At 38.7% G+C, this 14,269-nt stretch overlaps 1 protein-coding gene across 1 annotated transcript in view; it reads right to left on the reverse strand.

The window, feature by feature from the left end:
- The window catches only part of LOC129801330 (uncharacterized), a 48,041-nt gene that overhangs the window by 14,054 nt on the left and 19,718 nt on the right, over positions 1 to 14,269 (reverse strand). Inside the window, exon 4 of the mRNA XM_055846258.1 lies at positions 10,022 to 10,882. Within this exon, the coding sequence (XP_055702233.1) occupies positions 10,022 to 10,882 (861 nt within the window). The remainder of the gene's footprint in view (positions 1 to 10,021; positions 10,883 to 14,269) is intronic.

Consider the following 14,269-nt stretch of genomic DNA (forward strand, 5'->3'; position numbering starts at 1 on the left):
GTAGTATTATTTTTTTGAAGCTTGCTTTTATTAAATAATGGCATATTGTAAGTTGTTGGCGCCAAAGAATGTTTTCTAAAGGAGAACTGAACTCAAGGAATATTTTTCTAAAAGAAACCATATTCCTATCCCTCCATTTTTCTTGCATCCAGATTTTCCTCAAATATCCTCGAATATTCTTTAATTCAGTTAAAAGTATTGGCCTCGATTGCATCCTTTTGTCGTTTTTAGAGAAATATTCTCCTTAAAAAAGGAGCTAGGATTGCTGAAGTCCATAGGGTTGTAAAGGTACCGTTACTAAAGAATTTTAACAAAAGGTTCTGAGTATAATTAATTAAAACATTTTTTCTCTGAATTTATTACTCATATTATATAAATAACGGTATCTTTTAGGACCCTGCGATCTTTAGAGGTTTTAACTTCTTTTTTCAAGAAGAATATTACTGAAGAAACATTTCCCTAGATACAATGCTTTTTTTATGAATTTGAAGTATGGTATGTTGCGAGCGCAACATATTTAAATTTAAAACTGTGGAGTGTGTTGCCCTGCTGAGGCGACGAGGGCGCTAGCGACGAGGAGAGGAGGTAGAAAAATCAGCAGCAGCTGATAAGTAAAAGAGCGCCAATCGGTCTCTTTCACCACTGACCGCCGAGGAGGCAACATCAATCACCTCGCCCATCTCCACCAGCCCAATCCCCAGCAGCAACACCATCATCACCACCAAGCATTGAAGCCACTGAAGCCACCGGGAGCCCCCAAGAACACCAAGCCCAATGCTGAGCTTTCCGGAGTAACCTCTGCCACATCCACCTCTCCCAAATTCCCATCTCAACCTCCGTGGGAGTGTTCTCACCGGAGAACACAGGGGAGTGTGGGACATAGTCCTTGCCCCGAAAGTGGGACCTGAAGGAAGGAAGGAACGGAGGGAATAGAAGGGAGGAATAAAAGATTTTTCCCAACATTTTTTTTTTTTTTTTTTTCTCTTTTTTTTTGGTGACCCCGGGGTGTGTGTTGCGAGCGCAACATATTTAAATTTAAAACTGTGGAGTGTGTTGCCCTGCTGAGGCGACGAGGGCGCTAGCGACGAGGAGAGGAGGTAGAAAAATCAGCAGCAGCTGATAAGTAAAAGAGCGCCAATCGGTCTCTTTCACCACTGACCGCCGAGGAGGCAACATCAATCACCTCGCCCATCTCCACCAGCCCAATCCCCAGCAGCAACACCATCATCACCACCAAGCATTGAAGCCACTGAAGCCACCGGGAGCCCCCAAGAACACCAAGCCCAATGCTGAGCTTTCCGGAGTAACCTCTGCCACATCCACCTCTCCCAAATTCCCATCTCAACCTCCGTGGGAGTGTTCTCACCGGAGAACACAGGGGAGTGTGGGACATAGTCCTTGCCCCGAACGTGGGACCTGAAGGAAGGAAGGAACGGAGGGAATAGAAGGGAGGAATAAAAGATTTTTCCCAACATTTTGGCGCCCGACGCAAAAGGAAATCGTGAGTAGATTTTCAAGTTTATCCCATGGTTAATTTGCCGGTTCCCCAGAGTTCATTGACCTCTTATCAGTGCATTTTTGGTGATTTTTGCAACTCATTAGGAGTGAATGCGATTGACCTAACGGTGGGGTAATAAAAAATTTGGCGCGTGGAAGAGAATGTTAATTTGTTACTTGTCGTCGTGTAATTTATTCCGTATAATATTCCTTGTGATTTTCCGTTGGAGATTTTTTTTTTCTTTCGTGATTTATATCTCCATTGGGTGTAGTTTTCTGGATTTTTCATCCATTTTCTCTGGAATAGGAGTGTATTAGGATATTTTTCTTTCTTTTTTTCCCTTTTTGGGAGATTTTTTTTTTCTTTTTTCGGCTATTTTTACCCCCTTTTGGGGAGTTCTCTGTTAGAAATGGAGGATTTCAATCCAAAATTTCTCTCAGAAGAACAACTGGATTGGGAATTACAGGCCAGGGGAATTAAATGGCCAGCTTCATTAAAAGAAGCCCGCGATCTTTTAAAGGTTGCTATTGCTGGCGGAAACCCTTTATTTCCCGTTGAAGGCGATGCTAAAAAAATTAGGGATGACACCTTACAAGTTATTAAAAAATTTAGAGAGCAAGTAGGGAATATCGAGGTCCTTTTTTCGAAGCAAGCTGAGATTTTCACAATGTTTCAGCACATCGAAAATAAATTAAAATTCACATCAGACCCTCGAGATCCCAAAAATGCCCTTTATGGTCCTGCTCTTGCTGAACTTGCAAATTTTAGGCAACAGTTCAGGGAACAGTTGAAGAATTATGCTGCCTCGGGAAAAGTGGGGGGTGCTATTCCTCGTCCTGCTTCACCTGTCCAAAAGACTAAACGTCTTAAAAGCCCAAAAAAGTCCCTATTTTCGGACTGTTATGTCCAGGAGAAGAAGAAGGTACCATTTGAGAAGCCCACATCTAAACTTTCTGCCTCCAGTGAGTCCTTTGTCCCAGAATTTCTTAAGCACCCACATCTGAACCTTTCGCAAGACCGTAGGGATACTTTCGACATCCCAAATATTGGATCCACGGTGTCTCAGCCTCAAGATAGGCCCCAATCCCAATTTGTTACGGTTGAGCAATTTAATGTTCAGAATGCTCAAATAAAAGGTCTTGAGAATATCCTGAAAAATATTCAGGATTCGATGGAGCAATTGAGACTCTCATGTGCTGGTAGAAGATCTCGATCCTCCAGCAGATCCAGTTCTGTCCATTCTGGGGAATTTAGGGATTCTCAACCCCAAAATTTGTCACGCCACTACCCGTTTCCTACACCAGCTCCACGTAGATTAAAACCCCTGCAGTTAAAGGACTGGGGAATTAGGTTCTCTGGTGACCGCAAGGGGAAAAAGGCCAAAATCTTCTTGCGGGATGTTGAGAGAATGGCCATGATCCAGGGCGTTTCTCTGCAGGAGGTGGTTTGGTCTATAAGACTCTTACTTTCCGATGGGGCTGAAACGTGGTATGATTCCTTTTCGGAATATCTTTTAAGTTGTACGTGGGAGGAGTTCCGCGAGAAATTTCTAAGTGCTTTTTGCAATCTTGAGAGCGATTTCGCTATTAGGAAGAAAATTGAGGATCGAAAGCAGGGGGTGGGGGAGAATGCAGAAGTCTTTCTTGCATCCATGTTAGCTCTCTTCGAGGAGCTGGATGAAGAAATTTCGGAAGTCGAGAAAGTTCGTCTCATCCGTAGAAATCTCCATTACTCTCTGTCTAATGCTCTTCTTCTATATGAAATCCCAACATTAGCGGAGCTATCCCAAAAATTAAAACTTATTGAGAGGAACCGCTCCTATGCTTTTCTCGATCGTCCCAGAAATGTGCGATTTAATGAGATAGGGAGTTTTCAGGAATCATCCACAAATAATTCAGAGTCCCTGGCCAGGACTTCTGATCAAAGGGGGCGAAGTGGGGGGAACAATTCCTCATCCTGGGGCAATTCCAGGCAATCTGGAAGGGGTGGGGGGAGAAATTCCTCTTCACGTGATAATGGGCGGAATGGGGGGCGAAACACCAATTCTTCCTCAATTCAGAGACAGGGTGGGGGGAGTAACTTATCCAATGGTGCTGAGGGTACTTCTCAATCTTCTAATTCCAATCCTAATTCCAATCTCAATTCCAATTCCAACCCCAATTCACAATCCAGAAAAAATTCTTGTATACATTGTAAGAGCAATTCCCATAATGTTAGAAGTTGCCCAACAAGACCCAAATACCTTTGTTTCAAGTGTGGTAAGATCGGCACTATTTATGGACTTTGTCCAGTTTGTAACCCTCAACAGGGGGAACCCAATGCGACCCAGTAGTAGACAGAGAGTCTGAGGTCGCGGAATCTCCAAAAAACCTCTCTATGGATGATTCCAATGACCAAGATCTCATTTCTTTTGTTGATACCATTAATGTAAATTCAAATACAGTGGGAGATTTAATACAATTTGAGTCAGACAATGAGTCCTTAATTTCTGATGATTCTGTCCCTCCCTCAGAGGTAGAATCCTTTATTATATACCCTAACGGGGAAAATCGTCCCTATATTAAAGTTAAAATTTTTGACATTGAGGAGGCTATGGCTTTATTGGACAGTGGAGCGTCTCAGAGTATATTAGGATGTGGTTGCATGAACTTAGTAAAAATTCTAAAATTAGTCCCAAGAACTTCGAATATCGTTGTGCGTGTAGCCGATGGTTCAACTTATTTATCCACCAAAGTAGTCGATTTAATGATAACTTTCAATGGTAGAACAGAATTGATTCCCACCCTATTAGTCCCTGAAATTTCCATACCCTTTACTTTGGGGATGGATTTTTGGCATGCCTTTGGCATACAACCAGTTTTGTTGAATGCACTTTCAACAGTCCCTGATTCCCAGGATAATCAAATTCTGCTCTCCCAGTCAGAACGACTGGAGTTAGAAAAATCCATCAAAAACTTTTTAATCACTACTGAGGACTTTTTCGGTTGCACGGATATTTTAAAGCACACGATAGATACTGGTGACAACCCTCCCGTAAGGAAACCATCTTATCCTGTCCCATATCATCTTCTTCCCGCAGTGGATATTGAAATTCAGAGACTGGTTAGGATGGGGGTACTTCGGGAGGTTTCTTTTTCTCCATGGAACTCACCTCCTAATATTCAAATGAAGAAATCGGGCAAAATTAGAATTTGCATTGATGCTCGAGGTTTAAATAAAGTAACAATAAGAGATGCTTATGCTATTCCAAATCTTGAAAGCATTATTAATCGTATAGAAAGCTCCAAATATCTATCATCCATTGATCTGAGTGACGCATTCTTGCAAATTCCGCTCGATGAAGAATCTCAGATCAAAACTAGTTTCGCTATCCCAGGACGAAAGATGTACTGCTACAGAAGAATGCCTTTTGGCTTAGTAAATAGTCCTATGACGATGGCGAGACTGATGGATATAGTTATTGGATGCGACTTAGAGCCCAATGTCTTTTGTTTTCTGGACGATATCATTGTTCTCACTCAAGATTTTGAATCCCATTTGAAAATTTTAAATGAGGTCGCTGGTCGTTTGAAAAAAGCCAATCTTTCCATCAACCTGGAGAAGTCTAAATTTTGTATGTCAGAGTTAGACTATCTGGGGTACACTTTAAGCACTCAGGGTCTAAGTACAAACGATGGTAAAGTCCAAGCCATCTGCAATATTCCTGTCCCTAAAACACCTAAGGCATTACGTCAGTTTCTCGGTATGGCAGGATGGTTCAGGCGTTTCATCCCAAATTTTGCGAGTATTTCGGCTCCTTTAACCGACCTTTTAAAAGGTAATCCTTTAAGGATTGAATGGTCTCCGGAGGCCGACCGTGGCTTTTCGGAATTGAAGCAGCTCCTTGTATCTGCTCCTATTTTAAAACTTCCCGACTATTCTCAACCCTTCATAGTGCGTGCTGACGCTAGTGATGTTGGGGCGGGGGGAGTCCTTGTTCAGGGAGTAGGTAATGAGGAAGGAGTTATTTGCTATATTTCGCGAAAGTTCACGGCGGCTGAGCAGAAGTACTCTACTACGGAAAAAGAAGCCTTGGCTTGTCTATTTTGTCTTCGAAGGTTTTCGCAGTTCTTGCTTCATACCAAGTTCACTTTGGAGACAGATCATTCTGCACTCCAGTGGATCTTATCCCAGAAGCAAGCCCGTGGTCGTATAGGAAGATGGTTGTTGGAATTTCAGCAATTTGACTTTGACATAGTCCACCGTCCCGGTAAAAGTAACGTGATAGCTGATTTCCTTTCACGGAACGTTAATACCATTTCGACCCGGGAAGATAAATGGTATGCGTCCCTATATGACCAAGTCTCGAAATCCCCGAGCAGCCTTCCGGAGTATAAATTAGAAGACGGCCGGCTTTACAAGTATATCCGCTATAAAACTCCTTTAGGAACTTATAGTTTTAGGTGGAGATGCTGTGTCCCTAAGGGTGAACGTCAGGCCATTTTGCAGAAATACCATGATGATCCCACTTCGGCACATTTCGGGTTCTTTAAAACCTTCCGCAGAATTACGGAATATTTTTATTGGCCTTGCCTTCGCACAGACGTGCGCAATTATATCCGTAAATGCGAAACTTGTAAGAAATCTAAGGCCCCGAATTATGATTTAACACCTCCGATGGGTAATCATGTAGTTGCATCACGTCCCTGGGAACATCTATCAGCCGATTTTATCGGACCTTTAGTACCTAGTACTATGGGCCATCGCTTTATCTTGGTCTTGATCGACAAGCTGACCAAGTATGTCCTTTTATATCCTCTTAGAAATTCTACTGCAAACTCTGTTATCAAAATTTTGTCTCAAAATGTCTTCCCACAGTTCGGAGTCCCTCGTGTCCTTCTGACCGATAATGGTAGTAGTTTCAAATCCGCTCAACTTCAGTCCTTTTTGAGAAATTTCGGTGTTGCCCAATGGTTTACCTCAGGGTATACCCCACAAGCCAATCCTACTGAGAGAGCAAATAGGACTATTGTTACTGCTATCAGGTCGTATATAGGGTCTAAACACACAAATTGGCCAAAATATTTAGCCGAAATAGGGATGGCTATGCGATCCTCGGTACACGACACTACACAATTTCTCCGTATTATTTAAATTTTGGGCAAAATATGATTTCACATGGGGATGAGTATACGCATTCCGATGCTAATACGATTCCATCGATCGAAGAGAGGATAAAGGAGTTAAAATTGGCCAGACAGAAGGCCATGGATAGGTCGAAGAAATGCCATGAGTCGTCTAAAAAGCGATACGATTTACGTAAGAAGCCGGGTAGATTTTCCGTGGGTGACGTGGTCTACAGGCGATCCTTTGTGTTGTCTGATGCCAATAAAAAGATTCAGGCGAAATTTTGTCCATGGGTGAAGAGCAAGGTGTTGTCCGTTCACGGACAAACTTACGAGTTGGAAGACCTGAACACTCATCGCAAGGCAGTATTCCACCGTAAGGACATCAAGCCAGGTTAAGGGATTTTTGCCAGCAGGACGGATTATTTTTTTGGCAACAATATCGGCATCGTCACTGGAACTTTCTTTTGTATCTAACGTAACTTGATTTTTGTACGGGTGTATGAGCGGGTAACGTAGAGAGACCATATTATTAATTTTATTTAATTTCTATTTCTTGTGAACGGAGAAATTCATAAGTAGGCCATCGTTCATTATGGATAGACCTAAATTAAAATTATGGTCGTTCGCCTTTAGGTGTTCATTTTGATCGAGATGATTGATACAGATATAGCCCAGCCTTATGCTGAAGCGAACTATGTTCGGCTATTTCAATCATCAAACTGTTATCCCCTTTTAAGACACATTGCTAGCAGTGTCCCTTGGGAATTTAAAGTGAGTAGCACTTCTTGCTGTTACTAGTATTTTGATTCGGTATTTCGTCAAGACGACAAAACCAATCAATTTTTATTGGCCAACACTTTAATTATTTTTCTCCTTCGTCAGTTTTGACGTCACATATAATTTCGGACACCTTAATTCGATTATCTATTTTATTTTACTTTTTTTTTTCGATTGGGATGCACTGAATTCGGTCGCGATTTGTTTCCCATTTCTCTGCAGTTAGAGGCAGCCACATTTTTCTGATCGGGATGTAGTTTCTCGAGTAAAATTTTATCATGTTCAATATTCGAGGCAATAGGGCAGTGTCGGTGGAAGAAGGGGTTTTCTCTTTGCCCTTCAGGATTTCTCTTTCCCCAACATTGTAATTCGGCTGAGACTCTCCTTCCCGCTTCTACATTTTTACGCGGAATGCTCTTCAGCGGAATAGCTGAAATCCTGATCGGATTATAATGGTGCTGAGGCGGGAGATTTGGGGGGATAAAATCGTGACCATTCGTGTAGAGTAATTCCCTATTAGATCATGTATATTAATGATCCGCCTTGGTGATCGAAATGGGGTGGTCCTTAGTAATAATATCTTATTCTTTTGAAAGTATTTACACACACTTTAAACTTATAGTTAAGTTATTTCGCTGGCGCTAATAATTAGGTCGGCCTATCGATGCGAAATCCTTAACATTTTTGACTTATAACTATTAATTCTAAATTTTATTTTTTTCTCTCGAAATTGTTACTCTCTAATACTACTCATTTTGTTTTGCTCTACTACTTATTAATTGTTATTGTTATTAATGAGATTTGTTATATTTTGTTTTTTTTTTTGAGATTGTGGCTTATTGCCCCCTGGGGGGTTCGAAATCTTTTTTTTTTTTTTTTCTCTTTTTTTTTTGGTGACCCCGGGGTGTGTGTTGCGAGCGCAACATATTTAAATTTAAAACTGTGGAGTGTGTTGCCCTGCTGAGGCGACGAGGGCGCTAGCGACGAGGAGAGGAGGTAGAAAAATCAGCAGCAGCTGATAAGTAAAAGAGCGCCAATCGGTCTCTTTCACCACTGACCGCCGAGGAGGCAACATCAATCACCTCGCCCATCTCCACCAGCCCAATCCCCAGCAGCAACACCATCATCACCACCAAGCATTGAAGCCACTGAAGCCACCGGGAGCCCCCAAGAACACCAAGCCCAATGCTGAGCTTTCCGGAGTAACCTCTGCCACATCCACCTCTCCCAAATTCCCATCTCAACCTCCGTGGGAGTGTTCTCACCGGAGAACACAGGGGAGTGTGGGACATAGTCCTTGCCCCGAACGTGGGACCTGAAGGAAGGAAGGAACGGAGGGAATAGAAGGGAGGAATAAAAGATTTTTCCCAACAGGTAAAAGATTTATAAGATCTCGAAAATTGGAGGGAAAATGAAGAGATAAAGATATGGTTTGCTCTAGGAAAATTTTCTTTTAATCCTTTGCAAATTATTCTGAAAAATGATCCATATACGATTAACCGTTATTGTAAAAAGGAGTTTTGCAAAAAAATCATTACAATTTTTGTACATATGTTTTATGCTTTAGTGCTTTTTCTACATACTTTTGGGGTTGGTCCCGGAACAAAAGTTGTTACCTTTGCCAATACCTATTCGATGGTATAGGTCTCATTCGTGGCGAAAGGCTGGACCATTTTGCCCATTGTCCTTTATGTAATTCTCTTCAGAAAAAATATGAACTCAATATGTTGAATCTTCTGCCAAAGTTAAAGCGTCTGGAAATGATTTTGAATTGAAACGCTCAGAGCAGAAGTGGACTCTTTTAAAAGGGAAATGCATACAAAGGAGACCTCTTCTGCTCTGAGCGTCTCATTTAGGACATTTACCCTATAACGGACTTTCGAAAATAAAAGAATCTATTGATATTATTATTTTATAGGAAATTTATTTCTCTACAACTTTGTTGAAATTTGATTGCTTTGGAATTTTCTAAATAATAAATTAAACTCTATCGTATAATTCCCTTTACCCTAACAGAAGTTTAAAGTTTATTAATTCATCTAATTTTTTTTATTACTGAAGTTAAAAAACTTTTTTTCTTTTTCAAGTTAAAATTTCAGTGGATTTTATGCTTCTCCGCTCCAATAGAAATAAATAAATAAAAAGCCCTAAAAAGTTTATACTAAAAAACTTCTTTACGGATAAATTCTTCCTATCAAGAATATAGGAGTAGAATTTTATGAGGAAGGAATCCTGAAATTCGTACTCAATGATATTTTTTATCAGATTTATTTTTCTCTTTCACTGTCTTTTAAGTTTCACAAATTTTATCAATCAAATGGACTCTAAAAGATCATATCAAAATTACAAAGAAAACTTCACGAAAAAAAAATGTATTTCAAAGTTGTAAATTGCGTTGACGCAAGTACCACGGGCAAAGTAAGTTGTGTGTAGAGAGAATTAAATTACCAGCTCCCTTTACAAAAAAAAAATGTTATGATATTTTTCTGAACGACAGTATCTTTCCATTGTAATTAAAAATCCAATTAAAGTTCACTGCGGATGACGCCAGCAGAGCACCACCACATATTGTCGCAAGTACAGGACGGTAGATTATCAACAATTTATGATTTTTATTGACATAGTATTATTGACTCACCTCAGTGCAAAAGGAGCATCCACACTGTCGAATCTTGGTCAATTGATGTCGATTGACCTCACAGAGGCAGAGTTTGCATGGAATTATCATGATGGCTGCTGAACTGCTGTCACGGTGCGAGGACACTTGGACGGAAGATGAATAGCATGAGGAATCACTAACATTGCCACTGCCGCCAATGGCTCCACCATCAATTGGCACAAAGCCACCCCCGGAGACATTGAGTGAGTAGCGTGAGTCGGCAGCTGCCAAGGACAGAAGACTAGAGCACCGTGAGCAGGTGGCGATTGAGGCAGAGTTCCGTAGCCGATTGAGTGGCTTCAGGGGTTCCAATTGGGGCTGAGCCAGTGTCAAGTACGTCTCACACTTCCGCATATTCACCGCATTATTCTCCTGCCTCCCAGTTGCACACGAAGTGCCACGTGTAGGTGGCGTTTTGTCCAGACTCGAACAACTGCCTCCAGTGTCCCTTTTGAGCAGTGGCACCACCGTCCACAGCCTCTGCTGGACACTGTTGAGTGAGGACGTTGAGCCTCCAATACGTTTTGTTTTTTCACGCGTGAGATCATACTCCGAGGGACTTTTATCAATCTGCAATTGGGGCTGTGTAAGACGTCCCGTTGACTCACAAACCCCACCACCACCACCCCCAGCCCCCCCTCCTGCAGACGAACTAGTCTTCTTGCCCACGAGATTCTTCAGCAATTGCTCAAAACGTCGCATTCGCGGCGCTGGTGGGCCCCCAAGTGATGTCGCATTTGCCGAATTCGCGACATGGGGGCCACTCTGGAGCTCCTGAATTGTCGTCGAGGATGCACTTATCCTTGATCTGCCCCCACGACCAGGTGTATGATGCAGCGTCTGCACACAAAATATCCCCAAGTAAAAAAAAAATAAAATAGGAAAGAATTACAAAATTCTGACCTTTAAAACATATAAAAATGTAAAAAAAAGAATCTTGGCAAAATGTGCATCTAATATGTTAATTATAAAGTTGAATAATTTGACTTAATATACAATCAAGGTAAATTTATTCGGTGATCTTTCATGGTGCCAATGTAAAATCCCCTGATGAATCAACTCTTCTTTTTTTATTTGGGCATTTTTACATTTCCCTCACCTTTTAATTTGAACGGTCAAAAAAGACAGAGCAAATGTACAAGGTTTCCACGATATGCTAAATTTCAATTATTTCAATGTTCTTTTTGTCTAAAGGCAAATTTCTTCTTTTGAAAAACAATTGAATTGATCAATATTAATTTATAGTTATTTTTTCTTCCTGCACCATTATTTAGAAGAAAAAAAAATGAACTGTTAAAGCCTCACATGGCGAGTGTGAAATCTTTTGGAGTAAAGTAGTTTAAAAAATCTAAGTAGAAATTAACCACACTGAAACTCCTATAAACTATGATTTTTACTGCTTAAATTTAGGAAGCAGTATAAATCTTCTTATTTTCTCACCCTACCAAATTTCCACTTTCCACCCTCTAGGAACCACTTTTCTCAACATATCTTCAAGTTTCAGACGATTTCTGAGAGATAATGTCACGTTGTTTATCCGTATGTGCGTTTGTCCGTTACACTGAGAGAAATCCGAAAAAGTTAAAATAACATTCCGGAAATGTTAATTTTACCCTGTATTATTGATCCGGAATTGGTGTTAATATTATGCTTTTTTGGATGTATTATGGGTTAAAGTTACCCTTCATGTTAATTTTACACTTAAAATGGTGTAAAATTAACACTAAAAAATATTGATATATTTTTACACCTAAAAAGTATGACGAAAAAATGTTAATCGCACCCCCGTTTTTCTCTCAGTGAGGAAAAAAAAATAGATTTTTCCATTTATTATTTTTGAAGTATAAAATTTCGTAAATTCACATTTTAGTCTATCTGATAGAGTAGGCCTTGGCAGATAATTTCACTGGAAAATTTTCAAAATTGAACCGTTGAGAAATGGTATGATCACACCCTCATTTTTTTCCGTTGTCACGTTTTTCTTTTTCTAGCAGCTTCATCTTAAATCCATAAAACTAATATTTTCTTTTAGGATATGAATATGGCTCGGTTTTTTTTTTAAATATTTTTTCGTTTTTTTTGGCACATCTTCTTTCGAAAAAAAATGATCATTTTCAGCCACATTTTAACATGTTTTATACTATAAAATCCGTCAAAATCAATATTTCTTAAATCAATCAATTTTACCAATGCACTCAAAATGGTGTAAAATTAATGGTGTAAAACTGATATATTTTTACACCTAAAAAGTGTTAAAGTTACGAGGAAAAAAAGTTATTCGCACCCTATTTTTTTTCTCAGTGTACCCACGCCTAGAGCCCAAACGGTTAGAGATAGAGACCTGGGACTATCGAGGGACCCCCCCCTCCCATAAGTCAATCTTACGACAATAACAACATGCCCCTCATTTTCGCCTACCCCTCCAAAACCATGTCTTTTGGTGATTACACGATAACGCGTCGTACGATTTTTTTCGTTTTTGGACATGTTTTAGGAGATTACGAAATTATAAGATTACGATTATACGAAAATACCGTTGGATCATACCTAATAACGACTTTTCAAGGTCAAATGTTGAAATGGTAATACAAGACGCAGATTGAAAACGTATTTCTCAACCGAATGGTATCATTTTTGAACTTGTTGTTAAGGTACTAGAATTTCTGATAAAACATAACCGATAACTTATTTTTATCCTAAAATCAGATCTTTTGAGTAGGGTAAAGTGGTACAAGTTGGACAATGGTACAATTTGGACAGGGCTTTTTGTCTTGATAAATTTAGTACAAATTTTGTACTGTATTTATCAAGAAAAAAGCCATGTTCAACTTGTACCGGCGAATTGTCCAACTTGTAACACTAATTCCAAATTATATCACTTTACCCTAATTTGAAAATTCTTTCAAATAGGTTGTGAACCGGTAAACGATAAATGTGATTATTTCGCTCGGAACATAAGGAGCTTGAGGTCAAGAAAATATTAATAAAGAAAATAATAAAATAAAAAAAAATAAAATTGCAAAATCTATCCAATTTGGAATTTGAAAGAGATATTTTAAGTCTATTTTTTTAACTCTTTAAACGAGTTATTTTAACACTTACGAGTTATTTTCAGTCTTAAAAAGAGTTATTTACACCCTTTTGTCATGTAAATTTTAGGACAAAAAGTTAAAACAACTCTTTCGAATATTACACCTAAATAAAAGTAAAATCAATTCTAAAATATACTTAATCGAAAATCACAACGAAAAAGACTTAATTTAACATCTATTCGAGTAAGTTTTACACGTTTATTTTTCTGAGTGTAGTAATTAGGAATATAGACAATTTCGATTTTAATTTGAATTTATCAGAATTTATATTTATAAATTTGGAGATACACCTTTCACGGGAATACGGTTGCAGTAATTTTCCTCTTTATCCTTCACTTTCAAAAAACATTACCTTTATTTTACCTATCACTTCTCAAAAGTTCATAAAAATGGTTTGAAATATCTTTTAGATAGTAGTCTATGCATTAGAATATTCGAATATTTTTAATTAAATATTAAAAAAATACAAAAAATCGATTTTCATTACACTTATCTCCTAAAGGAAGCACAAACTTAAATTGTATTGAATTTGAAGAAGTCATACATTAAAGTAGTGAGATAACTTAGTGATATGCCTCATTTAATATCAACTTGAATATTAATTTATTTTTTTCAATATCTCGACATTTAAGAGTTGCACAATCAAAATATTTGAACAACATTTCATATTGCAATTCTCAAATACAAATAAAAATTACCAATGTATTGAAGTTTTCATCAAATGGATCATAGAGCTAAGATATACCTAATATCACTACAGTAAAAATTAGTTAAAATTTCTGTAGTTGACTTCTCAAAATTGAGACGATAATCATAAAAATCTTCCATTGTAAACAAACTACGAGGATTATTGTGTGTAATAAAATTAATACTAATAGCAACAAAGAGTTCCTTTTTTCAATGATTGAACTCTCCTTATTCTTCTTTTATTTTACGTTAGAGTAACAGGACTTTTACGAATTTATTGAACCTTACTTATTGAATTTTACAACAATAATCGTAGAAATATGTTTTTACAGTTTTATACCATATATCTTCAAAATGCATCAACATTACAAAGAATTATAAAGAAATTGTCAAGCGTCCCAAACTAATGACTTTGATGCTATAGGGGAAAGTGCCCATGCTTGATACC

Source organism: Phlebotomus papatasi, chromosome 2 (genome assembly GCF_024763615.1).
Source record: "Phlebotomus papatasi isolate M1 chromosome 2, Ppap_2.1, whole genome shotgun sequence".
NCBI lineage: Eukaryota > Metazoa > Arthropoda > Insecta > Diptera > Psychodidae > Phlebotomus > Phlebotomus papatasi.